The 27,338-nt window shown below is 51.6% G+C and overlaps 9 protein-coding genes across 9 annotated transcripts; 7 read left to right on the top strand and 2 right to left on the bottom strand.

The window, feature by feature from the left end:
• Positions 1-250: 250 nt before the first annotated feature.
• PG997_000665 (uncharacterized protein) lies at positions 251-1,447 on the bottom strand (the record flags this gene model as incomplete). Its single annotated transcript, XM_066804980.1, is given in 4 exon segments — positions 251-841; positions 898-1,169; positions 1,265-1,353; positions 1,371-1,447. The coding sequence occupies 4 exon segments, from the start codon at positions 1,445-1,447 to the stop codon at positions 251-253; spliced, it is 1,029 nt and encodes a 342-aa protein (XP_066674753.1).
• A 1,441-nt stretch (positions 1,448-2,888) lies between these two features.
• Positions 2,889-3,907, top strand: PG997_000664 (adenylate kinase; the record flags this gene model as incomplete). The annotated part of the gene is made up of 5 exons (XM_066804979.1): positions 2,889-3,035; positions 3,117-3,164; positions 3,235-3,393; positions 3,456-3,599; positions 3,653-3,907. 5 exons carry the CDS (start codon positions 2,889-2,891, stop codon positions 3,905-3,907), a joined length of 753 nt encoding a protein of 250 aa, XP_066674752.1.
• Positions 3,908-4,641: 734 nt separating this feature from the next.
• Positions 4,642-5,358, top strand: PG997_000663 (uncharacterized protein; the record flags this gene model as incomplete). Its single annotated transcript, XM_066804978.1, has 1 exon — positions 4,642-5,358. One exon carries the CDS (start codon positions 4,642-4,644, stop codon positions 5,356-5,358), a length of 717 nt encoding a protein of 238 aa, XP_066674751.1.
• A 924-nt stretch (positions 5,359-6,282) lies between these two features.
• PG997_000662 (uncharacterized protein) lies at positions 6,283-7,032 on the top strand (the record flags this gene model as incomplete). Its single annotated transcript, XM_066804977.1, has 1 exon — positions 6,283-7,032. One exon carries the CDS (start codon positions 6,283-6,285, stop codon positions 7,030-7,032), a length of 750 nt encoding a protein of 249 aa, XP_066674750.1.
• A 3,805-nt stretch (positions 7,033-10,837) lies between these two features.
• Positions 10,838-11,626, top strand: PG997_000661 (uncharacterized protein; the record flags this gene model as incomplete). The annotated part of the gene is made up of 2 exons (XM_066804976.1): positions 10,838-11,049; positions 11,128-11,626. 2 exons carry the CDS (start codon positions 10,838-10,840, stop codon positions 11,624-11,626), a joined length of 711 nt encoding a protein of 236 aa, XP_066674749.1.
• A 1,048-nt stretch (positions 11,627-12,674) lies between these two features.
• Positions 12,675-13,367, top strand: PG997_000660 (uncharacterized protein; the record flags this gene model as incomplete). The annotated part of the gene is made up of 3 exons (XM_066804975.1): positions 12,675-12,850; positions 12,929-13,110; positions 13,216-13,367. The coding sequence occupies 3 exons, from the start codon at positions 12,675-12,677 to the stop codon at positions 13,365-13,367; spliced, it is 510 nt and encodes a 169-aa protein (XP_066674748.1).
• Positions 13,368-15,993: 2,626 nt separating this feature from the next.
• Positions 15,994-16,434, top strand: PG997_000659 (uncharacterized protein; the record flags this gene model as incomplete). The annotated part of the gene is made up of 2 exons (XM_066804974.1): positions 15,994-16,175; positions 16,317-16,434. 2 exons carry the CDS (start codon positions 15,994-15,996, stop codon positions 16,432-16,434), a joined length of 300 nt encoding a protein of 99 aa, XP_066674747.1.
• Positions 16,435-20,220: 3,786 nt separating this feature from the next.
• PG997_000658 (uncharacterized protein) lies at positions 20,221-21,462 on the bottom strand (the record flags this gene model as incomplete). The annotated part of the gene is made up of 3 exons (XM_066804973.1): positions 20,221-20,666; positions 20,912-20,999; positions 21,340-21,462. 3 exons carry the CDS (start codon positions 21,460-21,462, stop codon positions 20,221-20,223), a joined length of 657 nt encoding a protein of 218 aa, XP_066674746.1.
• A 2,293-nt stretch (positions 21,463-23,755) lies between these two features.
• On the top strand, positions 23,756-27,204 carry PG997_000657 (uncharacterized protein; the record flags this gene model as incomplete). The annotated part of the gene is made up of 8 exons (XM_066804972.1): positions 23,756-23,806; positions 23,871-24,610; positions 24,642-25,678; positions 25,742-26,322; positions 26,373-26,528; positions 26,614-26,700; positions 26,942-27,104; positions 27,188-27,204. The coding sequence occupies 8 exons, from the start codon at positions 23,756-23,758 to the stop codon at positions 27,202-27,204; spliced, it is 2,832 nt and encodes a 943-aa protein (XP_066674745.1).
• Positions 27,205-27,338: the final 134 nt, after the last annotated feature.

The raw sequence follows: 27,338 nt of genomic DNA, 5'->3' as shown, positions 1-27,338 counted from the left end.
AAGGACGTCGGGATTGATACAACAGTTTCTTGTTTGTTCGAGTTTGGCAAACGCAATTTCTGGTGGTATCACAGGCAAGCAAAATGTACAGGGAATCACGAACTTGTCGTCATCGTGGCCAAGCTCTATCGTTTTTAGCCTAACGTACCTGAACCAGACTGTCCATGTCGTCTAGTATCAGGGTATTATACATAATGCCGTCTCAGAATGCATTACCAAAACGCCGTAACGCATCACTTTGTCATGGTGCTCATTTCTTCTTCTCCTTCTCGCCGCTCTTCTCTGTCGTCTCCCCGTTCACGCCGTTGACGCCGCCCTCCTTCTTATCCTTGTCACCCTCCTTCGCTGCCGCCGCAGCCTCCTCCTTCTTGGCCTCTTTCTCCTCTTGCTGCTGACGGTTCTGGATCTTGTTCTCGATCAAGTCGTGGAACGCAGTGATGGCGCGGATCAGACTGCTAAGGTAGATGGCCAGCAGCTGGTCGTTGGTCTTGACGCTCATGGCATGCGACAGCTCGCTGGCGTTGCCAGGCTTGCCATCGGCGGTAGGCTTGGGTGTGGAAAGGTTCGGCAGAAGGTTGAAGATATCCTGGAGATTGCCCAGCACGGCGTGGTTGACGGGTAATTGCCCGTCCTGCACCTTCTGGAGGTAGGTTTGGATCTCGCGCAGTCGCAGGTGAAGGCCTTGTAGGGACTGCAGTTGGTTCGTGATTCGGGTAGACAGAGTGCCAATAGCAACGTCGCGAATATCGCGAAGCAGATGCTCTACACCGATCTCCTCTGCTTCCTCGGCCTCGATGGTGGATGGTGTGTGGACAAAGGTCTTGGAAGTGGTTGTGCCGTCCTGGAACTGGTTAGCTAATGGGTCCGTATGCGTATGATATGCGCTCTACTACTTACGTCCTTGATCTCCTCCACCGCAAAGTAGGCATCAGTTGGTACGCCGGACTCCTTGGGCTGAACGTCGATAATAACGAGTAACGGATTCGGTGTGTAGCGCTTGAAAAGCTCATTGATCTCGAGATCCGATGCGCGCAGCTTCGGGCCGGAATGGTACCATCCTATTAACTTCTCCCGGGCGTTGACCTTCTTGAACATGTCGTTCATGTTCTCGACGTAGTTGTGGTCGAGGAACCATACTGACGGGTCATCGTTGTCCTCCTCGAACGGCACTGTCCAGGGATCGCATGTTAGCTTCGGGTCGTCTCCAAAAGTGCCACCTTGCTGTCCGTCCGCGAAATATCGTGGGCTGGAGGATTGTCCGTACCTGCAAAACTGTTGGAGACCCTGACGTTCTTTCCATCATTCTGGCCGAGCAGTACACCGACGACTCGCTTCCTTGTGCCCTTGGCCGCTCTGTTGTAGTGATCGACGACGGAAAGAAGGACGAGGGGGCGACGGTGACGTTTCTCGAGACAAACGAGAGCGTCTCGGCGGTGGTGGCGGGCATCGTGGCGATCCGTCCGTGTGAGTTCTAATACCCCGCTGGTCGAAGGGTTCGGCAAGAAGCGGACGTAATGATGGAATTGCAGAGGATGGGAGATGTGGTGGGTGGTTTGGGCTGGTCGCTGGATGGGAAGGCTGAGGGTATGATTCGATTGATGATGGGCCAGCTCAGTGCACATACGTCCAGAGAGTGCTGCGTAGTGGTGAGGCTGCCTTGCCTACCAAGAGCTCAGGTACGTACCTGACGACTTACTGCCCCCACCATCCAACAACGGAAGCTCAGGGAAGAAGCTTCCGCCTCAATTGACACTGTGGCTGTGGTGGCTGATAGCTCCCACCCCCACCACCTCGGCCGTATTATCCCCCCCGTCCATCTCAACAAGATCCAAGAATTACATCAAAACGATTTGACAAGCTCACATGAAACTCCGTGGCTGCCGGCCGACAGGACGAGAGGCGACTTTGGGAATGACCGCGGCTCGCTGCACATGCACGCATCCCTGTGTGTGTGTGCCCGCGGAAACGGACCGCAATAGGAATGTCTCTAATCTAAAGAAGAGTGTACATGACTTCAGGATTTGAGTGCATAGTCATATTATCTCTCATCTTGGAAACGCCAATCACATATCTGTTCAGTCCATCGAATACCGGAGATCTCGGTTTTAAAGCTTGAATGTCCAACCGCTGAAGTTCCAGAAAACGATTAGGTAACATGGAATCCAGAGTAGTGCCGAATGCGTACATGGTAATCAGGTAAAATCGGGCTACCAGTGGACCTCGAGGCTTGAAGTGTTTCCTCTGATGGTCTGATATGAACTGTCCAAATCAGATGTGATGCCCAAAATAGACCGAAAGGGGGAGGCCGTGGTTGTGCTTGTGCTCTCGGCGATCCTCTCATCCATCCAGCCCAGCGGCTCAAGGGAAGTTGAAGAAGCTCATGTCCTAGGAGATAGAATGATAGCAGCGTGAGTGCCGCGCCGTCAAATCACTCACTGCATGTCACTCCAGATCAGGAGGTACATGCCTGCCTGTTCACTGTGTTTAGCACCACAGATCCAAAGATTAGCCGAGCTCCAGGTGACCGAAGCCGCTAACGGGCGCCCTCGCTGCCTCGTGGTTGTGCGTCGGGCCCACTGAAAACCAGTTCCGCAGCCACTGGCAGGCCCCAATTGCTGGGTGGGTTCTTGTCGCAACCTGTTCCCTGTCCTGGGCTTGGAAAGCTATTCGCGAACAAATAAGAGAGAAACCAAAGACCCGGGCAACCTCCAGACTCGGAGCTTCGATCCTTTCTCTCCCTTCCTCCTCTTCTCCGTGCCATTCCCAAGTCCAACAACAGATCTTATTCCCACCCTCTCAACCCGTCCTCTCCATCCCCCCTTCTCTCGACCCTCCCGATCGCCTCGGTCCGGCTTCTACCTCCAGCTCCTCCATCAGAAACAGAAAAAATGGGCGTCATTGACCAGGAACTCCAGCGGTTGCGCGACGTTGTTACGGGCCTCGAGAACCGCGTCCAGAGCCTTGAGGAGCGCCAGACCGGCGAAGTCAAGTCCACCGATGGCGTGCGCATGATCCTGATGGGACCCCCGGTGCTGGTATGTCTTACAATAACGGTTGCGACCCGGCTGGCAGATTACGTACTCGGTTAACTAACTTGCGGCGTTTCCACAGGCAAGGGCACCCAGGCACCCAAGATCAAGGAGAAGTTCTCGTGCTGCCATTTGGTGCGTATAGTCCACACGACACGACTCGGCGATTACAATACCACACACAGCCTGCTAACAATACTCGAAGGCAACCGGTGACATGCTTCGATCGCAAATCGCTAAGAAGACGGACCTCGGTCGGGAAGCTAAGAAGATTATGGATGCTGGTGGTCTTGTCAGCGATGACATCGTCATTGGCATGATCAAGGCGGAGCTCGAGACCAACAAGGAGTGCAAGGGAGGGTATGTTGAATCCCGTGCATCCAAATGCGCCCACCTTTGCGGACGAAGAATCTAACAATGCGACAGCTTCATTCTCGATGGTTTCCCCGTACCATCCCCCAGGCTGAGGCTCTGGACAAGATGTTGGCCGATAAGAAGTCGCCCCTGCAACACGCCGTCGAGCTCAAAATCGACGATGCTCTGCTTGTGGCCCGTATCACCGGCCGCCTGGTCCACCCCCGGCCTCGGGCCGCAGCTACCACAGCACCTTCAACCCTCCCAAGAGCTACATGAAGGACGACATCACCGGCGAGCCCCTGGTCCAGCGCTCGGACGACAACGCCGAGGCCCTCAAGAAACGCCTCGTAACCTACCACGCACAGACCGCCCCCGTCGTTGGCTACTACCAGAACACCGGCATCTGGAAGTCCATCGACGCCAGCCAAGAACCCGGCCAGGTCTGGAAGAGCCTGCTGAACGTCTTCGACGCCGACAAGAAGAAGGGCAGCAGCATCCTCAACAAGCTGACTGGTCGCTAAACAAAAGCAATATCAAAGCAGTAATAGGTACTTTCCAACAGGGTATCGATGGAATCAATCAACTAGAGTGAACTCGGTACACCGAGGCAGTGTTTTTGCGATCTCCCCCAAAATGAGCATCGTTTGCCCGCCCCCCTGTTTGTTTGGCCTTCGTGTATGAAAAGAAAATGTGGAAATCGGTGTTAGGAGGAAGTAATCCAACGACCTGTATCATACGACTTCACGACCTTGACTGTTTTGTATGTACGATGTCACTGAATTAGGTCATCCGTAAAAGGCGGTTTTGGAATCCTATTCGACGTTACGGCTCGGATTGACTTCTCGCCCTGCGTGCCTGAACTGATTGGCAGTACCATACTGCCGACATGTTTGCCCCTCCCCAAGATTGTGCTTGCCAATGTGTCTTCCAGCTTGCTGTACGTTCTCTCTTGGGTCCCCAGCATGTTTTCTCTCCTCCACACCCATCAAACCACAAGTTTGGCCTTCCCTTCTAGCCACGCTTCCGTTTGCAGTCATGACTATGTCGTGCAGATGCGTGTTGACTTGTATGGACTACCAACAGCTAAAGCCTAACTGGGCTATGCACGCCAGCACCAGATATGGAAAGCAAGCAATTGCGAATCATGTAATATAAAAGGTCTTTACGCTCACTGCTTGCATCCTAATGAGCGATTTGCCTAGACATTGCTTCGATACTTCCATATCAAAATTGGCAATTTAGACCCATACTTAACATGGCGGATGATCATGGTGTTTGGGTTTACGTCGACAACAGCGTTCCTGACGATGAACTGGAGAATATTAAAGCTGTCGTTCGAAAGCTGAAACCCCGTGTCGATGTGAAAACCGGTTCTCATGCGCTTCGCTCTGCGGACCTCCACTCCCAACCTGGCCAACTGAGATGGTTGCCGCTTGAGGCCTTCGAAATCCTGAAGCATGTTGAGGATGGACAGGTCCTACTCAAAACCCTCTACGAAGACCTCGAAGCTTCTTACACACACTCCGGATTGTCTTACCCTCGCAGCTTCGTCTATCTCACGAACGGGGCTTCTCATGTCGCCAACAAGAAAAGCTTAAAGAACCAAATCATCACTGCGATGGTTAAGCTCGCCAAAAGAAACCCCGCCTCTTTGCCGTATCGTAGAATGGGCATCACATTTGTCCAGTTTGGAAATGTGGATGGCGTACAAGATTTGTTCGATTCTCTAGACAACGACCTCCAGGAACCGTTCGAGGCCCGGCTTAAGGAAGAGGCCAAAAATGAATCGGATAAAGATGCAGTTGAAGCAGTCGTGTCATACTTCAGTCAGACTGATGATGTCAAGAGAAAAGAGGACTATTATCAACGCTTCGACATAGTCGACTATGTGAGGGTGAACTCCGTTGCAGACGTGAATGACCAGATGCTGAAAAAGATCATCATGGGTGCAATTGATCCCAATCTGGATTAAGTGGCAACTGGTACGGTGAGGCGCCCCATAGCAGAGATGGTTTTTATGGTTAGGCATAACGGATATCGAGATATGTCGGCCGGGGCATATGTGTTAGCTATCCTTGTTGCTTTTGCTTGATCACGAGATCACGCCGACACTTATTTATGATGTTTGATTCCGTAGTATCAGATAAATTCGTTTAATTACCACAGCTTGGCATTTTATTCGCATGCAAGATTCTCTGTTGTGTCGTTCTATGCATGGTTACAGTAATCGATACCAACAGTATGCACATACTGCTTGCTGTTTTGCCTGTTTGTCCTCCCCCAAGAATGTGTTTTCCAGCTTGCCAACCCTGCTCTTTTGGATCTTTGCGGTGTTTCCATGCTCTCCCAGGATACGGACAACGAGTTGGTTGGGTTTCTTGCAATCCAAGTTCTATATGTTCCGTTTGCAGTTTACCCATGTCGTACAAACGTCCCTTAACCCGGTAAATCTTTCCAGCTGGAAATCCTTCCGAGAAGAAGGAGGCAAACCGACTGGTAGTGGAGTTCGCCTATAAATAGACCCCCTCGAGGCCTGCCATGATAAAACCTTTCATTTTTCTCGTGTACGTCACTTACAGTTTCACACCTTAACACCTTACTTCCGAAGCCAGTGATAACAATGTTTGCTCTACTATCTACACAATGTGATACATTCGGTTGGTTCTTTCCCATCTAGGGCCTCCGTTTGCGGCCACCTGTATGTCGTACAAATGCTCGGTTGCACTACCAACAGCCAATCTTGAACAAGAGAGGGAGACAAGGAGAGCAAACATTAGGACGACATGATATAAAGCTCTGTCTCAACACTGGTATCGTAGAGGAACCCTTTAGGAAATCATGCATCTTATCTGCCCCTGAACAGATTTCGTGTAGACACTATTGGTTCCGAGTTACAATGTCACGGAGATTCGAATATCACGTGTTCCTGGACAACAATAATGACTTGGGTCAACATGAGTTACAGCTCATGAAGGATATCCTCGAAGCATTACGCCCTCAGATACTAGAGAGCGACAAGGATACTACAATCCACTACTTTCAGCCTGACGGCAATCCCACATCTCGTGAATTTCCCAAACACGACCCCGAAATGCCCAACGAGGCTATCGAAGATTTCCTCGAAGCAAGCGGTGATGGGGATGACCATATGGACGCTTTCGTTTTGGCGCTCAAGAGCTATGACGAGAGACCCAACGGCATACCTCGAAACATTATCTGGATCACGAATGGGGCATCTCTGGTGGCTCAGGAGGATAAGTTGATCAACGAGATAGTTGAGGTCATGGCCCTAGAGGCTAAGAGAGGTGACAAACTTATTTCGACACACGGAGGCGACCTGAGATATCGCCCATGTGGCGCCACATTTGTCCAGATCGGCGACAATGGTGATGCAACGCAGCTGTTCGACAAACTTCCTAACAGCCTCCGATCTGAGTTCAAAGATAAAATTGAACAGGGACCACCTCGATTGTATGGCCGGGCAAGGGAGCATTACGAAGAGGGACAGAAAAGCGATCCCAAGTATTATGAGAAGCGATTGGGGATCGTCCACCATGTGAAGCTTGGGAGCCTTGGGGATGCCCAGCGGCAATTGACTAGAATCCTGATGGGTGGGATCGACTCGGAGGATCTACCGGAGCTATGACTGAACTGCGTACAGTTTGATTCCATTTAGGGGTATATCGCATAATAAAGTCCAATTGTAATATTGAAGGGAGAGCACATCTAGTGACTCGTAGTAAAACATCATGTAACCGACCAGGCTTTTATTAACCACGACTATGTCAAGTTAAGCAGTAGGTGTGATAGCGCCACACGTAGTAACTTAGGCAATTATAATCAGGCTGGATGTATTACTCAACTACCCAGTACAGGATGTGGCCAGTATTCCCCTAGGATCCAACCATACCGAAACACTCAAGATGCCCATTTTGGTTGTTGATTCTGTCGTCTACACATTTGCAAGTTAGATCCTGTGACTGCCGGCGGCAGGGGCTAAATATATCAATGATACGTACCCAGTTCGACACAGTCAAAGTCTGTTGATCCGCCTCTCATATCACAGCTCCAGCAAAGCGCGTAACGACCAGTCTGAGATCTGCCATACCGACAAATGGACATGGCTCCACCGCTACACAAGCAAAAGCAAGGAATTTGTTAGCCAAGCACTATCTCTCTTGGTCGAACGGAAACCATATTACAGAATTTGAGGGTCGAAGGGAAATATTGGATATATGACTTACTTTTTCCTCCAGGTGAGCACACCGTTGTCATTCGCAAGACAGCTGTTGAGCGAAAGCCTGGAATGGCGCCAGCTACCACTGGAAGTGCGGCAGGAGGCCTCGAGCCCTCCTTCAATCATGCTTGGATCTTTACATGTCTGCAGAAAGCCTCCTTGCACGAGTGTGAGGGTGCTGATGAGGGTAGTGGCGATAGCGGAGAGACGCATGGTGGCGTTGCTGCAGTGTTAATATTGATATTGGTTGAGTTGTTGAGGTAGACAGTGAGATTGCTGATGGAAGGTGTGAGTTGTCGTGTAGAAAGCAGAATCGTTGAGTTGCAAGAGCCTCTTTATATTATACTGAAAGCGTGTCTCCCTGAACTGCTGTTGCTGTAAGCAAGCCAGCATCCAGTTCACTATGGTCTGAGGTTCCATCTTGGATATCTGATGGCATGTAAGTGCCCTTTTTCCTTTTCCAGCTTAGCCTTCGCATTGCATCGGGCCTTGTAGCCAATTCAAGTTAACATTTAGAAAAGCCCGTGTTGGTTGGATGGGGCTGCGGGTCACTTGAAGAACATAGGCATTCTACGCCGTTTGGTGTGCGGCACAGTCACGAATACCTCGGAGCAATTATGGGGCAAACAAGGAAGCATTAGTAGTATTTCTGCACCTATGTCGACTGTAAGAAACGCGACATCCAGGCTAGACTCTGGTCACGTGCGGAATCATATGCGGAAACAGCAAAAAGTCTATGTACGAGCATGAGTGGGTGGGATGCTTCGATCTTGCCATCTACCATATCATTCTCGTGAGCGGCACGGATGGGTAGCGGAGACCAAGCCATGATGGAACGGCCCACCCCAGTAACTAAACATCGTTGGAACCATGCTGTCGCCCATTCTAGACTGCCTCATATAAGCGGCATCGAGCGCCGTGTTGCCAGAGTCTTCAAGTCTCTTGTGAGATCCTCCAGGATCATGGCGGCGTACCCGTTGTAGTCGTGCGATACGTGCCGGCATTCCGGCCAACTTGTATGATTCCAGGTCAACTGTGAGAGAATCGACTCAGTTCTTCGCACTCTGTATCAGTGAAGACTGAACGCGACGAAGTGTAGATGGAGCAACTATGCCCAAATTGCACAGGCTGTACTGCCAACTGACGAGCGAAACTGTCGGGAGAGGTGATCTCGACGAGCACCTACTTAGGCATACTACTCGCTCGTTTGAATGGGAAGTAAGCGCCGTATGACTAGAGTGTTTGAACACGGCTCGGGATTATGAGGTATTGGGGTCCGGAGGCACCATGGTTTATTGGAACTTCGTGAGAACGACATGATGTGATTGCCTGGAATGAGTCCAGCTGACAACCTTTGACAAGGAAAGATCGGGCTCCTGACGGTCAATCTTCCGATGCTCCAATTGTATCATCACTTGGAAGCGAATTTCATGCCCTCCGCTACAAACATGACGAAAAGGGTTACAGGCATGACTTGGACCAGGTCTTACAAACCGAGTTCGGGTCTAACTTGTAATGGTTCGAGCTGCGAACACGACGCTACTGCACCAAAGGCTTGAACTCATGCCGCATATTTGGCTTTCAGGTGGCTAGGTGATAGCCAACAGTTCGCTGGTGAGCCAGTCACAAATCCTGTTGGTGCCCAAACGTTAGATCGGCGAGGTCAGGGGTTCGTTGGGCGGCCATCACTGTATCATGTTTGCCCTCGATGAATGCTACCTTAGCCACGGTGTAGTCGGTGCTGGGCATCGGCCGTAGTTAGATTCCGACTGGGTTTCCCATGATTCTGTTCTAGTGCGCTCATGGAAGGTAATAAATCTGGGACCGACCAAGATCAGGGCTGCACGGCAATGCAGAGACCGGCAGAAAGAAGCAGCGGCTTGCCTTACTCTCCTTTCGCCTTGCTGTGTTGATATTCCGAGGGGATGGTACGCTAACTCGTATGGCTCGCGAACCCCTGCATGTGAGAGGACTCTTATCACCGTAGTCTCCCGGCACTGCCAGCCCTGAGAAAAACGTGTTTTGAGTGACCATCGAAGCGATCTTCACATAACGTTAAGTGGTGACTTTGGGTATGGATGACCTTCTTGGACTGATTACTGAACGTGACAGGATTCCGCGTGGGTAAGTTAGGTAGACATGGTTTGCTGCCATGATATGATGCTGCAAGCAAACTATGATGGCCATGTTTGTTGTCCCTTTTCCCAGATCGAAGCAAGGGATGCACCGCATGGGCCCTCCGTAAGACTGCCGGTACTAAAGAAAACTTCTACGGATGCCAGTCCGATAAACCGCTGTGCTACGAATTAGAGAGCTCAGCTTCGATGTAGGGGGAAGGAACTCGATCCAATCAGTCCCCCATCTTTGAATTATCGATAGGCGAGATCTTGTTCCATTACAGCATGAAATCCTTATACATATGGTATTTCTTCTTCTTCACCTGCTCACCTCTTGCTCAATGACCTCCTCCTGGTGTTTGTGGCAACTGCCATTGCCGACAAGACACCGTATGATACCGACGTAGACTCGTCAAGCCCCTTCTTCTCTACCCACCGCTTTGCAAGAGCGCTTGCACCCGAGGCCAGTGAAGATGCAGCCTCAGGATATCGTCGGCATCACGACAGCTGCTGTGGCTACTGTAATTGTGGTACTTCGAATATTCACTCGTCTTCAGGTAAGGCGAAAAGATCTGGATGTCAGCGACTGTAAGGCAAGACGAGCTCCTCATTTCCAGGTTTCAGGTACTGATTACACCCCATCAGACTTTTATCTCGCTGCTTGGATCTGCATGTGGACTTTTGTTGCCTTCACAGTTGTTTGTAAGTTGGGACTGCCCAGTTGGCACAACTTCTTATCCATACATTCACACAACCTCCCCTTTGCGATTCAGTGCCGCCATAACGTATCTGACGAGAAACTGCTGAGTAGTCGACTATTACTTCATTGCTTGGTCAAAGACGGACCCAGGTGACGAGGCGGCGTTCACATCCTTGAGTAAACAGGTACAAGACGTATGTGGCCTTCTTCTACTCTACCTAACCCCTTCCACCAGAGCTAACAGAATAACCAGTTCAATTACGCAGCAAGCACAGCCCGGAGCTTTACTATATGCATGATAAAACTCGCCATCCTCTCGTTCTATCCCCGACTTTCCCGAGCCAGATGGGTACGATGGTCGGTATATTTCCTCAGTACGTTCGTGGTGTGCTACATTATGCTTAATATAATATTCGAAGCGCTGGAATTCTCACCACATCTGGCTGATGCAATCGAGGATGCTACCTATGTGGAAGGGATATTCTGGTATTCCTCGAACATTGTCACCGACTTCTGCTGTCTCCTTATACCGGCTGCGATTGTGCTGCCTTTGGAGCTTGGGCTGGGAAAGAAACTGTCGGTCATCGCTCTGTTTGGCTTCGGTGGGATGTAAGCAGCTTTTCTCTTGCCCGCTATCTTGGCCAGTGATGACATCTTCGGTGGAAATATCTAACATCGCAACCCCAGAGCCAATGCTGCCGCGTGGTGGGCTTTTGCATTCTTCCTGGAAGTCCAGGCCCGACCTGACGACGAAGAACACTACTTCGAAGATAGGATTCAGGTTCTGGAAAAGAACTTGATACTCGTCTTCGTCGAGTGTAATGGCGGAATCATCTGCGCTGGGATCCCCACAATCTGGGTCTTCTTCACCCACTTCCTCCCCAGCATGGTCCGGTACTACCTCCACCCATCCCCTCTACACGTCAAACTCGGCGACCGAGGTCTCGACAACGACGACGGCGGTGGATCGCTGCAAACTCAAGCGTCGCCGCCGATCCGCGCAGTCGCTGTCGCTGTCGCTGTCGTTGGACGATATGCCCCCGGCCATGCGCTGGGAGAGCCAAGAGCCCAGGGCGCTGCAGCAAGCCCGGGCTCAGGCTTCCGAGTCGGGTACCGCCATACTCATGGCCTCGCCGACCGTCGTGGAGGAGGAGGAGGACGAGAGCGTCAGCGCGGAGCGAGATGATACCCGCACCAACGAACCCGACGAGATTGCGGAGCCTCCAAAAGCTGTCACGGCGGGCATCATTGTACGGACCGATTTCGCCGTCGAACGAAGTGGGAGTTCTGCCTCTGATCACGGAACGAGGTTCTCGTATGGGTCAACACTTGAGCAGGGCAAAAGTCCTAACCCGTGAGAATGTGCTTTGCAATGGGTACGGGCCAAATTCGCAGCTGGTACTCGAGACCCCCTGTGGATGACGGTTGGGGTACAATGGTGTTCAGCAGGAGGAGCTGGGGGGTACCTGCCACAACGTAGCATTGGGGGCCAGGGCATGTCAGGGGGCGTCGATAGATACAGGTTGATTAGACCAGAACCAACGGCGAGTTGAGCCAACGACAGCAGAATTTTTCTAATTGATGGGTTGACTCGGGTGAATGAGCATCATATCAATGTTGATATATGCCTGGTATGGATGCTTCGGACATCAAGTAAATCCAAGTAGGCCATGAATCATCATGTTTCGTACATCTGCCTTAGCTGTAGGGCTACCTTGACACGTATAAGCGATTGGCTGAGAACTCGAGCCCAACCGAATATGGCGTTCCTGGGCTGGTGTGATGGTTCTCAGGGCTGTACTGTAGGTGCTACCACACCATCCGACGTCACGGCTTGGCGTTTTTGGTTGCATCTGAACATCATCACTGTTGGGTGTTGGTTGTTGGCTGCTGTATTCAATTCCAAGGCTGTAAATACCGGGACAGCGTTGGGCTGTCGGGACAGGCAAGAAAAGAATGCACGAGCTTCGTGCTTGCCATTTTAATTTTAGAACATTCAATGCATTAATTGGTCCATGGGTGCAAGGGGGTACACAAGAAAATACCTGAGCTCTGCACTGTACTACGTTATCTGCCATCTTGATCTCAAGCCATCCTTCAGCTCTTTGGTCAATTCAGACCATCACTGATCCAACACACCTGCGTTCAGCCTGATCCGCAACCCTCCCTCCACACCTGCCATACGCATCACAGAAACCAAAATCCTTCATTCACTCGCCATCAATCCAAGAATCATGGCACGCAGTACTCTCAGCCTCCTGGCATTTGCCCTCCTGGCATGCCTCTTTGCCTCGGCCGACCCCACGCCGTTCAACATCAGCTGCCAGCAGTGGTCTTTCAATGGCAATGAGCTCACTGCCCTTTGCGACATGGCAATTGGCTCTATCGCCACCTCTCTGGATCTGAACGAGTAAGAAATCCCTTCCTTTGAAAAGATTTCAAATAAAATTTTGCCTGGCCTCATGCTGAGCTTAGGATCACCGCACAGCTGCTACGCCAACTACCAAGGCACCCTCACGCCTGCTTCCATGGGCCAGTTCACGGATTCTTGTACGAACCGCCAGCTCGCCAACTACCTGGACGGCAGCCAGCCCAAGCCCCAGCCGATTCTAAGCGCGGACTGCAGTGAGGGTGCCGGGAAGCCGACGCAGCACAACGAGGTCAATCTTGGTAAGTCGATTTCTACTCGAGATCATCTTTGATGCTATGAGATGAGCCTTGTTTCCCCACAAGCCCTTTCAGAATGTGAACTGATCCCGTGCTGTTTGATTATAGCCGACCTCATTCAGAACAACAATGGCCTCCTCCAATGCCTCGGCAACCAAGGATGCTACACCTGCTGGGCGGACTGCATCCAGTGCAAGGACACGGGTGGTCTCCAGCCACCCGGCTATCAGAGCGGATGTGATTGCGGTTCTAAAATCTAATCTAGATGATCAAGAGGAAGGGACTGGATAATGGTAATGGGTGCCTTGGTCTCTAGACTGGAAGCGCCTGGACGCCTCGAGTTACTCAGACTTCACAGCTTGGTCAGTGAGTTTACTACTACGAGGGCTTCCTTACCCTAGGAGTAACCAATGGTGAATACACTGATGTTCAACCCAGCTCATTCTGGGGCACCCTTGAAGATATGCTTGGCCCAAGTGACGAATCTCTGACCTGCTGCTGATTATGGGGAGAAACGATGTGATGGGTTAACCTCTACAAATTGAAATATACCACCCGAGTGTTGTACCAACATTTCACTTACTGTCCCCTTGACTGCTGTCAGCTTCGAACGTGCTTGATACCGTGACCAATACCACGGTCCTGAATACGTTGCAACACCGCAAGTCAAAATAAAACCGTCTGCCATCTTTTCGAGTGGTTTGAGCTGTTGTTTGAGTGCCATGAAGCTCATGCTGGAATTCGGAGTACATTTACTATCTTGTAATTTATATAAATCCTGATGAAATTGGTGTTATTTTCAGCATCTGTACTGCAACAACCTAGTTCCTTGGCTGGCAATATGCCGATTTGTTCAGTTCCAGATTATCAGTACACCCCTTCCAGAACCCAAACTACGAACAAGTCAAAAAGGAGGCCTATAGCTGGATCGTAAGGTATGCAGGCAGTTCTACCCTTGTTTGGTTGAGAGACTTACAATATCCTATTGCAACCACAGAACACTTGGGTACGATGAAGGTATGGCTTCCCTATAAACTCTCGCCTCACTTCGCATACCTAGTATCGTGATGGGCTCCTCATTGCGATGCCGAAGCTCTAGGTACCATAGTAGACTGGCAGCATTGGGTAAGATTCTCCCTTCCTCATGCGGTTCAACCCAAAGAGCATATTTCCTAAGAAAGACCATTAAACAGAGTTCTCAAGCCTCCTCCATGCTATGCGTATATCCAATATCCCAACTGACCGTAACTGAGGGCTTGACGAAGGCTATCTCAAGGAAGATGTGTTCCAAGCAGTTAAGAACATCATCCAAACGTTATCCATTCTCGACGATAGTAACCCTTCCATTTCACGGGACACAGACCCTTTGGCATACGTATCCCAGATGAGCTGGCAGAGCTTCAGAAAGGTAATTCATGCTTAACCACCCACGAAAACAGATATGCTAATATGCCAACAGAACATTCTAGCGGGCTTTGCCTGGGACAATGACATAGTGTCATACAAGAAGGATGTGGTTCGTACTGACAGACTCGCAACTGACTACTGTCTTTCTATCTAGCCTGGTTGCTTATACAAGTTCTGACATTGTCCTGGGTCTCCTTAGAAGCAGGGCGAGGAGCTCTCCGTCATTGGCTTCCTCCAATGTCTGTCTCTGCAAGACGTGATGGACGAGGCAGGGCGCATACTGAATGCTGACTATCCGCGATGGGACAACGCCGCGGTGACGATGACCATTTGGGGTTCCGTCCACGACCAGCAGGTGCTGATGAACACCGATGGGGTCAGGCAGGTGAGCTTTTCACAATGCCCACCCAATACTATAATGTGAATACCCCGACTCTCACATATTTATGTACAGCTTCTGGACAGGACGCTATTTCGACAAGGAAGAAGGTCGCCGGGTGCGTGAAACACGTGTCCTGGGCGTTCCGGTCGGACTTGGAACATTGAAGCCGTCATAGCGCTAGGGAACCCTCGCCGAAAGGGAACGGCCGAAACATTGCTGCTGGGGTCACGTGATGCCTTCCGGGTCCCAATTGCGAGGCAGAAGTGTATTGGTACGGCCGTAACCCACTATGAGGTAAAGTCTGGTAAATCAATATACGTACGGATGGATCATGTCTGAGGCGACCTTGGTCATTCTAGCTACGTGGACTGCATTCTGCTTCGAGCTTGATGGGGCAGATTGGGTATCATCCAGCATGGACATCTTTGAATCAAATCAAATCAATCAAACAGTCAGATGCAACTCAGTTGCAAACAAAGGGTCCTTCTGTTCCGGACCCCGGCAATCGCGGAAAATAACCTTAAGCCAAGAGAGGTTTAGGCACCTTCCTTTAGCGGAAGCTGAGAATGCGGAGTTTTCTGCAGACCCCCCAAATGGCGGAAAGGAAAAGGAGCTCGAGTGCCTGGAGGGCTGCAGTTTGCGCAAGATTGCATGTGCCTGTTGGGATTAAGTACCTCCAGCTGCCCGCCTGGGAAGGTACCGTAACTGCCTAAAGCGGGGGGCGGCCGTTCTGGAAGCTGGCTGGTGGAGGTGGGTGGAGGATCAGCAGCGTTGGTCAAACAGGCCCAAGCCCCCCCAGACGGCCTTTCATGCGACTCAAGTCGCAACATCCAGCCATCATTCAGCATTGGACCAACTCTCCGTTCTTCATCAACTAACTTACTTAACATTAACCATTCAATTCAAATCGCAGCATCCGTCGACTTCGGGATAATATCTGACAAGGCCAGCCGTTGCGACAGACAATAATCCCTTCTTGATTTAATCAGTGATCTTCTTCCACGACTCCACCTCCCTACATATACGCACGACACGATCGGTTCCATCCGCCGAACTCCATCTCCATCTTCAATCAATCAACGACTACCCCAGCCATCATGCGTTTCTTCGCCTCCGTCGTCGCAGCTCTCGCTGTCGCCCAGGGTGCCGTCGCCGTTGACGTGCAGAAGGGCATCATCGTCACCTTCCCCCAGGAAACCGCCGACGACGTCATGACCCGCGCCAAGGACGAGATTACCAACGCCGGTGGCGTGATTACTCACAGCTACACGCTCTTCAAGTGAGTACTCGCCATACTTCCTTCCCTCTATCTGTCTTCTTTCCAGAAAACAGTCACTTGCTCCACGCGGGTCGTGCTTCGGAACCCCGGTGGATTAAGCTTTCGCAAAAGATACATGTGCTAACCGACACGCAACCACAGGGGCTTCGCCGCCAAGGCACCGCAGAAGATCGTCGAGAGCGTCACCGCCTGGAGCACCCAGTACAACGCCGTCATCGAGGAGGACCAGGAAGTCAAGATCTCCAACAACCTCTCGTAGGCACGCCGAGCACATTTCACGATTGTCACGATAGAAAAACAACAACCGAACACTTTTGTTTGGGCACGTTGTTGAAGGGCGCCGGTCGACTTTTGAATATATACCCCCTTATGCGAATTACATAAACAGCAACAAAAAGGCAAAAGCAGTATCCTATCCCATGGTGGTGGTGAAACACAGACACCGGTTCATCGATTGAACAACGCCAGGCCCACGACGAACTGCATGCGACAACAAAACAAGGTGGACCGGATCCCGCCACTTCCCACGGGCGTTTTCGGCTCGGGCTCGGGCTTTTGGAATTGAATACATGTCATAGAGTCGAAGCAACTCCTAGCTTGCCATCGCCTTTTGGGTACATCATATATATGTTTTATTGCTCATGGGTATGGACTGGGCCTAATCAGCTTCCTGGAAATGCCGGGGGCACTGCCTCGGGCATGACCTAGAGGTAGATCAAATGCTTTTGCGAAGATGCTACCCATCCTACAAGAAGAGATCCCTTCGTATTTACCTAATAGAATTCGGTACTCGTGACCTTGTTGGCTTGTTTGTGTTATCTGTGGCGCTCAGGGAAGTCATTGTACGTGAATGTTGACATGGAACTGCACAACTACATTGGTCTCCTGTATCAGAGCAAGTAGCTCACGGAGACCGGCAGGTCGGTGAATTTCCTCTGCGAAAACCAATCACCAGGCATCAAAACGGCAATATCAAAGCCAGCGATCATTCGAGCTGCCTGCTTCCCGGTACTACGGTGTTTGTAGTAGATCGGCTTACCTAATAGGAACTGCATCCATCAACTACCCCTGACCCTCGTGGCTTGCCAATGCCAAGACGGGGAGACGCTACTGGAGATACCCGTTCGAACCGAGGAGGGCAATTCCGCTTTCTTGGTCCAAGTCTTGGATATCTGAGATTTGGGACATTGTAAGCTGTTTACTGGTTTTGATGGGCTCTAGGGTTAGTAGTCAAGCTTCAAGGTAGCATCGTCATTGGACTACGTGTGTTCCAAATGAAGTTAGAAGGAACAGAATACATATCAAATGGATCCAATCACGGTTTGATGTTGGTGAATGTGCTGTATATTGGCTCCCGGCGCACGCCAAGTCGCTGGGTACCTAACCACCAAAGGTTTCTGAGTGGCCGTCTCCTAGTAAAGCGGTCTCGACTGCAGTGTTGAGAGTGAGCGAATGTTGTTCTAGGATATACACTCAGCAGCAGGTCCAGTCTCGTCTAAGCAACGGCCGTGGCTTTGATACCAGCTATTCAGCTCCAAGTATCGACCGCATCTTGCTGGAACACACGTTAACATAACGAACGTCATGGCCGGATTTCGCCTCTCTCGTACCTGATCTCCTGTTTCTCCTTCACTGTTTGGTCGAGGAGGCCCTGCTCACGCTGCTGTTACATGACTGGGGCGTGATGCCGGTCTGAATTGGATGTGGTGGTTGCGTTGCCAGGCTGGCGGATGGCCGTGGTGGTTTTGGAGCCAGTCTGCGGTTTTGGCCTCAAGGGCAGCGTCAGGATCACGCCCGGGCCGATAGTGCGTTGAGGTGAGGGCATGGTTCTCGTAGTGGTTGTTGTAGATGATTTTGATGTTTGGTCCGGTGGTGGAGGATGTGAGACAGTTGATGATGTTGACTTGGTTGTCTAAAGCAAAGCTGATGTTGAATAGATGGGATAGCCTTCCATGGTCCCCGCTGTAGATGTCTTCTTTTATCCATGTCCTTTTCTCCTCGGCGATGTTTTTCGGGGATCTAGTCGCGGCAATCCTTCTCTTGTTTCCTCTTCGGACTTGGGGTCTCTACTCAGGGGGACGAAGATCCATGCTCGTTCCAAGCCGGCCGAGGCGTCAGGGAGCATTGTTTTATGGAACAAGTGATCCCTAGGCAGTCCGGTTGACCCCTATATTAGCAGAAGTAGTTTTAACCGGAACATGGATCTTAAGGATGTTTGCGTTGTGTTGCTCCAAGGGACTAAGTTCTTCTGTAGTATGTAAAACGCGTTTACTACCGCCATTTAGATGAATATTAAGGGAGGCACTGGACGCTGTAAAGGCTGTACTCTGGAAGCCCTTGCTGTTGTTAACCCAGTGGCGTCTTGCATTGGATATAGTTAGGCAGTTTCAAGCAGCCACTGTGATGAAGACATATATACTACCAGTTGGGGGCATAGCCAGGGTGTCTCGCGAAGCTCCCTTGGAGCATAGAAAGCGCTTGGGCACCCTCCGAAGCCCTTCCGTGTTATTATCCGGCTCCGATGGCCGCTTGTTCTCCCGGGCCGAAGGGAATCTGGCATTTTCCCGGGTCACAAAAACCGTCCGAAATCGAGCTGGGTTGAGCTACGTACAAAATCCGGTGGGAAAAGTCTTTCGGCAAGCCTCTCCCACCACACCTCACTTTTTCCCCCGACCGAAAAAAATAAATTACGAGACAAAACAAAAGACCACCACGCTGCATCGGATCCTAAGCTTGACCTTCAGGGTTGACTTAAGGATCAATACAACTTGCATTACTGGTTGATTCCATTTACGCACATACTTGAGCTGCTGCTGGCGCATCTCCAGACCTGGCAGCCAACACAGTTCCATTGGAGCTGAGCCTTAATTGCACCTTCACTTCTGTTTACCCCCTGCTCTGATTGAGGCCCAGGTCGACTCTGATCTTGAGCCTGTCGATACCCTTCGCCATTGGTAAGTTCCTTCCTTGGGTTTCCCATACTAATAAATATAACATAACCCCCTTTCCCCTATGCAATTCGTCGGCCATTGCTAACTTCGCTTTTGAATAAGATATCTCTTCTACTTCTTGGAATTTTGGCTTGTCTACACCGACTTAGATTCTACTGTTGGTAAGTTCTTTTTTATATTTGGTTTTTTCTTTTCTTTTCTATCTTCGTCAGGCTCCAGGAGTTCCTAATTGTTCAATGGAAGCCATACTGACATCTTCTTCCAAAGATTGAACCTTGCCCATTCCCTGTATTTGCCGAAGGTCTACACACAACCTGTGTGTACAGGTAAGTTCACCTACCCTGTAGCTACCCTGTAGCGCGCATTATCCCACACACTTCTAAGGTTCAGCCGCAGACTGCTAACATATCATCATATCAGTCTCTTGCACATCGCTGCTGCTCCCTAGTCTTGGGAGTGTACATCTTGCCGCTTTTCTTGGTTAAGCTGGAGGTGGCCATCGCTACCTACTACTCGCCATGTCCTCCTTCAACTTCATGGGTCTCCCTCGGGAGCTTCGCGACGCTGTATACAAGGAGGCCCTTCTGATCGAAGACCCTGTTCGGCTTACCATCCATGATCATTCATGTCATGTTCCGAGTGAGTATGATACTACCGATGATGAAGAAGATGATGAAGGGTACTACCACAGCGACATTGTATGGAGCCCTGACAGCAGCGATGCTGGTGATGTCGCCGATGCTAGCCAGAGCCTTGATGACGACGGTGCTAGTCAGAGTCACGATGAAGGCGATGCCAGTCAAAGCGAAGATGGTGACAATTCGATCCCGGGCCACGATGATCAAGCTCTGGTCCTACGCCCAGCCGGCGATGCTGATCGTCTTGAATTTGGTACATCGACATTCACTCTCCTTGACGAGCGTGATTCAGGAGAGATCTTAATCCGCACAGAAATTGTGCCTTCGACTGCCAATCCCACAGCAGGACAGCGCAGACTGAACAGCTCTCTCCTTCTGGCGAACCGACAAGTCGGACAGGAGGCAATCGAGTATCTCTACAAGAATACTCACTTCGTGGTCAGCCCTGAATATTGTTCATGCTATAAGACCATGAGCATCTTCCCCTTTTGCGGTGGCGAGGCTCTCAGAAAGGCAGATAGAGTCTGCGTTCTCAACACCTTCTTCAACACCATTGGCGCCACCAACGCCGGCTACATCCGTCGCTTCTGGCTCTCCCGCCCCGGAATCCTGGAGTGGGAGCTGCTGGGCATGTGCATCGCGCTGCACGATCGTTGCCCCAACCTCTTGACCCTCAAGCTCGCCGACGCCCACTTCCATGACCACGAGCTGGCACATCGCAAGGATACTCTGTTCAACTCGCTGCGGCCCCTCGATGACCACTTTGAGGTCTGGGAGGAGGAGGACCCGGAGCAGCTGGAGGAGTTCTATTCTGAACTGGCCAAGATGTTTGGAATTGGCCGCTCCTCCATTGAGGTTGGAGAGTAAACTGCTCTCCCCAGGAGTCTTCCGTTCCTGCTGGGCTGAACCGGTATGAATTAAGAAAGAAGAAAGCGGAACGGCAACATCACGAGCCGATGAGCGAAGCAAAGGAAAAAAAGGAAAGAAGAAAAAAGGGAGAAAAAGAAAAGAAAAATAGGACAAAAAAACCTGAAAAGGCATGATCGATAGCCAAAACAAGCAGGCCATGAAATGGAATGGGTAGCCTAATCCAGAGGGAACAGTGTATTCAGCAGGATGCCATACATGTTTCCGAGGCGGCGCCTACCTGAGATGCTGCCTCTGGGGCTCTTATATCTTGTGGGATATGAGCGACGGCCCTCGCCTGGGCTTCTCGTTTCTGCCCGGCGAATGACCTGTTATGAAGGCATCCGTATTGCAGCTACCCTGTAGCCTACCCTGGACAGAAATGACATATGAGAGAATGCCATGTCCCCAGTCAACTTAGGTAGAAAGCTGATGAATACATGTCATTGTATCGCACCTGGCACGAAAGTGCCTGGCTGTTCCCGTGATTTCTGAGAGCGTGCGTGCCCAGTACATTTATCCAGGAGTGGGAGACGCTGGGTGGGGGGATGGGGTGACCCTAATCAGACGCTGATGTGACTGTACATGCACCAGAGAGGAACAGTGATATCCAAACACCTGCTCTCTGTGGTTTGGGTACGCGGTGGTGCGGGCGAAGCTATGGCGTACATCAAAATGAAAACTGGGGTTGGGTGAGAAGAAAGAAGAAAGGGAGCTCTCGATGATATCTTGAGACAGGGACTGTACTCCAGACTCTCGAAGGCAGTATGTAGCTATGTTTACGACAGACATGACAAAGGTAGTGGACAATGGCCAGTGGGATTTGGGTATATCGAACACTATGGAGGATAGCTAAAAGCAGCATAAAACGTGTACGTAAAGGCACAAAGAAAACCTGCGAGAAACGTAGTGGCGTAAAACTGGATCGCATCTCCTGGCGATTGCTTGCCAATGGAACGCACCGGTCATGGGAAACGTTAACGGAGGACCACGCGGTGAGATTGGCCCGGAGTTTGGGCAGAGGATCGGCGCTCCGTGCCGGAAGAAGTGCTTCTCACAGTAACGTGTCATACACAGGGTCACAACTGGCGGGAAAGGACAAGGAATCGTTGGTCCGCATCAACGGTCGATGTTAACGGAGGACATTTCCGTACCTGTTTCTTCAGTTTCACCTCGTTAAATTTGGGCAGTTGGTTGAGTCCAAGTCGTTTCCGTCAACTCGAGATCCCTTGTGAAGCAGAATAGAGGACACCAATGTGCAACCTGGACAAAGAGCCTCGTATATATAGTGGCACGAGTACGGGGGTCTTTCATTGCGCCATTGAAGGCCTCAAACGTGGGAAAGGCGAGCCTGGGCCGTACCTCGGACCCGGACAACCACCCAAATGGGCAGGCCGGGCTGGGCAACAAAGGATCGGACGAAGCTCTCCCCTTCGGATCGAGAGTAACCAGTAAGCAGGGACGCCCCCAAGTGCCACGAGAACTTTAACTTGTGGAAGGGTCCGAGTAGATGGGTTATCTTTCAAGTTTGATTCAAGGTTAAAAGTCAGTAGTCAGGGGTGATGGCGCCCTTGGAGTTAGAGGAGCCACCATTTGCCGAGCCATCGCCTTGTGCGAGCAGTGACCCCTTACTCGACATGGTGACAATTCAGGGCCAGGACAGGAAGACGATAGGTCTGATAGGCTGCAGTTATATATAGTGTAGCATTTGGCAAGGTAGCACTTGAAACATGACCCTTGAAGTTTGCTTGCTGCTGGTATCCACGAACAGCGCGGGGTAACCTGAGTTGTGTCGTCGTCGACGTGTGGCGGGTGACGGGCGCAAGCGCCCAGCAGTTTGGTCGGGACTTTCGGGCGAGGTGATACAAGCCATCAAATGACAGGTGTCAAGTGGCTGATGATTGAGACAAGACCTTATGCTAATCTTACCATTTCGATCGCATAACACCAGCGTACTGCTGCATGTCTGAAACACCCAATCAATGATGATGGACTTGAACATTCAGGCATAGAGACATAAACGCTGCGAGAGTGGGTGAGAGAGCTACAGCTGTTAGAGACCAAGAGACTCAGCGCACCCAAACCTCGCGATTAGCGTTGGCACGAGCCTTGGAGCCCCCAGTCGAGAGCCCTGTCGAGCCCCCTCCAGCGCCTGTGGTCCCCTGTTTTCCCCTGGCTAAAAGCGTCGTGCAGCGTCTGAAAAGAGCTAGCGCAGGGTTTCGGGTTGATAGATAAGGTAGTGAGCGACCCCGGCCCGCCGCAAAGGCCCTGCAGCCAAGTCTCTCCAGGCTTTGGGCTGATGCAATAATCCTAATTTCGGGGGCGACGACGACATCCGACTGCAACACACACCTATTGACATTGACGTCTTCACTTTACCTCCTCCAGACGCCTGACTCGATTCAAAGGGTACATATTCCCCAGCGCCAGCACCAGTACCAGCACCACCGCCACCGCCTCGTGCATACCTAAACTCTGTTACCGAACGAACTCTAAAGCAAGATTGGCCCGAGGACTAGAGCTAGCTGTGCAGCTGTCAAACTCCAACTTTGGTCGTCTCCTCCTCGTGTGTTGGCTTGCAGGCGAAACCACACAATGCGCTTTGTGGCCCGAAACACCTAGCCCACCCAATTCGCATTGATCCTCCCTCCTTTAAAGGCTCGCTGGAGAATGAAACCTCGTCATCCTTGGTGATCCTTTGTTGCCTTTGTGATCAACTCGTTACTTCTTCTCTTGATAACCCCTCCCCGGTCGCTGGTCGAAGGAGAACAATTGCTTGTTGGACACGTCGGTTTTATTTCTACACTTTCAGCATACATACGGATTTTTTTTATCTTAGCCGCTCTTTTTTTTTTTCTGACTCTTTTTCGCCGTGCCTACACAGCGTGCCGTGCAGCTACAGCAACCTCCGCCGGCCCTGTTCTCCACACGACACGAACTACCCTGGTCGATATCCGCTAGACGACACGGGCTTAAGCTCGCCAGAGAGCGGCGGTTGCCTTCCAACCCTCCTTTTAAACTCCCTATACTATAGACAGACAACAAGAGCGTGGTAACAAACTGCAAGCCGGAACCACCATCCAAGATGCCGCGAAGCAAATTCACCAAAGCGCGCCAGCATGTCCTGCTGGACTGGGTAAATCTCCTCCTTCCTGCCTAAATCATTGCTGCCACCGTAAGCTAACACTGTCGCGACGCAGACTGCCAAGATGCTGGCCGACGGCAAACAGAAGCCCGGCCCCAAGAAAATCGAGGACTTCTACGACGGCTCCGTCTTCTCCGACCTCCTCTCCATCATCGATAAGAACTACGACCCTACCGAGCTAGCCGAGAACCTCTCCATAGCCGCTTCCTCCGGCGGCCGTCCTGTCGAAGGCAACAGGCGGCGCAACCTACACATCGTACACATCTCCTTGCGTGACTTCATAAGGAGACATTGCGAAGATGTCGAGGTTTTGGTCAAGGATATTAACTTCCAGTTGCTTGACAAGCAGCCAGAACCGGAAGGCATGTTCCAGCTCCTTTCGGTCTTCCTGGTTGCTAGTGTGAACACCACGGATAGCCAGCTGTCACGGAGTGTCCTCACGGACATGCAGTCAACCCTCGACCAAGCCGGCATGACACAGTTGATGGCCATCATGGAAGAGTCCCAAGCCAGAATCAGCCAGGGCGCAATGGCACCCGAGACCATCCACGATGCATCGAGTGCCGCTGGGTCCCACGCGGCAGCCCCTGCGGGGGCTGCCGCCGCCGAAGTCGACTACGAATTGGAGGCGGAGATGGCCCGCCTCCGCCGCGACAACGAGCGATACACGAGACTGGCCGCTGACCTCAAGACGAAGCACGACCACCTTCAAGACAGCTACAACGAACTCAAGGAAATACACTCCGAGACGGTGCAAGAGAGAGATGAACTGCAGAGGGAACTGGAGTCGGGTGCGTCGAACTCGGGAGCTGCTCGCGCGGACTAGGAGGGAACGAGACGAGAAGATCCGGCTCATCGACAGCCTCGAGGTACAGATGGAGGAACTCCGCATGCAAAAGGAGGCATTTGAGCAGCTGGCCAAACGATTGGAGAACGAGAACAAACGACTAGCCCCGTTGTTTGGCGAGAACGAGGACCTGAAGAAGATCAACGAGGATCTCAACAGGAAAGCTAACACGGCAGAGCATCTGAAGCAGAAGCTCGAGACGCTGCGTCCTCTGGAAAACGAGGTGCAGAAGCTACGTGGCGAGCGCGCCGATTTTTACAAAGAGCAGGAGAAGATAATCGCCGTCCAGAGACACCTCACCCAGCTCAAGTCCGAGAACGACAAGTACGCCATGAAGATGAGCCAGTACGAGGTCCAGGAAAGCGAGTTCCGGGACCAGAGGGCCGCTTATACCATGAAGATTCAACAGCTGGAGAGGCACAACGAGAACCTGGAGATGAAGATCAAGCACGACGAGGAGTATATGGCGGACCAGCAAGAGAAGATGATGATGCTCGATCCGTCGGCGGCACCCGAGACGCCCTATGCCGCCCGACCCCAGGCCCAATCCCTAGAGGACGAACTGAACGGCAACGTCGCTGGTGATGTGTCCTTGAAGGACCTCGAGGTATCTCGCCTTCAAGCCGAGAATGCGATGCTCAAAGCCAGCATCGGCACCGAGACCGAGAAGGGTCAGCTTGTGCAGCAAATCGAGAACGAGCTGGAGCGCCGCAAGTCTCTCCAGGACAAGTACAACGAGCTTTTCGAGAAGCACACGCTTGGGCAAGAATCTCTCAACGCGTTGATCAACAACATGAACGGCGAAGGGTTGGTCAACGCTCTCCAAGCAGCCCTGGATGTGAACAGCGAACTCAGTATACTGACCACCGACTTCATCAGGGCCGAAGCATATTCCAACTTACGCAAGCAAGTTCTCGCCGAGGAGAATCGCTCCAAGCACCTTGGCCGCCAGCTGGAATCCGTTCAAGCTGAGCTCAAGGACAAGGAGCGCGAGGTCGTGGAAGCCCGAGGCGACAGTAAGCTTATTTATATGAAATACCTGATGAATTACGGTGATGGAACTGACATTGATGACCAAGTGGACGCACTTGCCAAACAAGAAGAAGAAGAACGTCTCAAAGCGCTCAAGGATACCGACAACCTGCTGGCCGTTTCACTACGGGCCGAGCTCGACGCTCTTCGCCGGAAGTATGATAACCTTAAGGGAGATTATGACAACAAGCAAGAGCAACTCGTGGTCGCCCTCATCGACAAGGATCACCTCCGCAAGGAGGTTGAAACCGTCAGCAACGAGCTTCAGAAGGCCGTCGATGGCCAGGCCGTCAACCCGGACGTCGCCAAGACGACCGAGAAGATGGAGAAGCTGCGAGCTAGGTACAAGAAGTTGAGCGAGGTAAGTTCTGCTTCGTCAAGTCATAGTCATTCCCAGCCATCAGAAGGAGATGCCTCGGATACCAATTCGGATCCCGACTCGGATCCCGACTCGGATCCTGATTCGGATACCGAGGAAGATGGCGAGTTCGTCAGCGTCAAGGTCAAGCATCGGTCCATCTTCAGTCTTTTGGGGACGTGGAAAACCACGACCCCGTTTTCCACGTCCCCAAAGGTTGCTGAGGAGGGCCATCCTGCTTACCACCTCAACGAGGACGGCTCATTTGGCGTCTCCAAGAGTCCATCGTTGAGACTATCGGGCTCTCGGCCTCCGAGTAGCCGTACCTCTCCGGAGATTGCGGATCAGAAATCGACTTCCCGTTTGCCAAGGCGCCCGATTCCTTCTCTATCTCCTGGAACCCCTTACCATCAACCGGGTTCTGCACCGGCCAGGCCCAAGTCAAGTGGCTGGGGGTCGGGCTGGTTCCGGAAGAAGTCAGTTGGATGAGTTTATCTCTACGCTTCTTGGTCACTGTCATTGTATGGGTTCGGGCAACTAATGTGTCATGTCTCAAAATAGCAACTGGATCAATCCGAGCAGCATCGCCACGACCTCGAGAAGACCGTCAAAGATCTTAGAGCTGGAACGACAGATGGCGCTCAGAAGGTATGTCCACTTGCTTCTCTTTTGTATCATTCGGCTATTAAGCAGCGTTCCGATACACGAACGTTGCTGCGCTCGTGGGCGAGCTGGGCTCTTCCCACGATGGATATTAATGGATTTCAATCTTCTCTCCTTGCCTGTCTACATACGCGCTTGTGTGCGAAGTCGCATGAGCTTCCGTGCCAAGCATACGCACATATATATTGAAGGACTTGTGACACTGACTCCATCCACACTTCTCCAGACACAGCAGGAGCTGGTCATCAAGAACCTCCAGCGGGAGAACGCCATGATCGCCACAGCGTGGTACGACCTGACCAGTCGCCTGCAGAGCAACCATGTCGTCTTGCAGCGACGCGGTGACGCCCCTAAGAGCTGGCTCAACAAGCAGAGACAGATGGTCAATGGTAAGCACTGCTGATATCCTGGATGTCCTCGTGGCACTCGTCGTTCCCGACATGGACTTGGATGGATACTAATCCCATTGCAGCTACGCCTCGGAGATAGGAACTCCAAGCGTGACATTGTACCGTTACCGCCTCTCATTGTCCTCTCGCCCCCTAACCCTTTGCTAGGGCAGGATGTTTTGGACAAAGAGGCTTCTAGGCTATTGGTCGCCGGCTGATTTCAGCCCCATCTTC

Source organism: Apiospora hydei (genome assembly GCF_038363865.1).
Source record: "Apiospora hydei strain CBS 114990 chromosome Unknown utg000002l_segment0_segment0, whole genome shotgun sequence".
Classification (NCBI taxonomy): Eukaryota; Fungi; Ascomycota; class Sordariomycetes; order Amphisphaeriales; family Apiosporaceae; genus Apiospora; species Apiospora hydei.
Note: the sequence above shows the minus strand (reverse complement) of the source record. Positions and strands in the feature narration are given on the sequence as shown.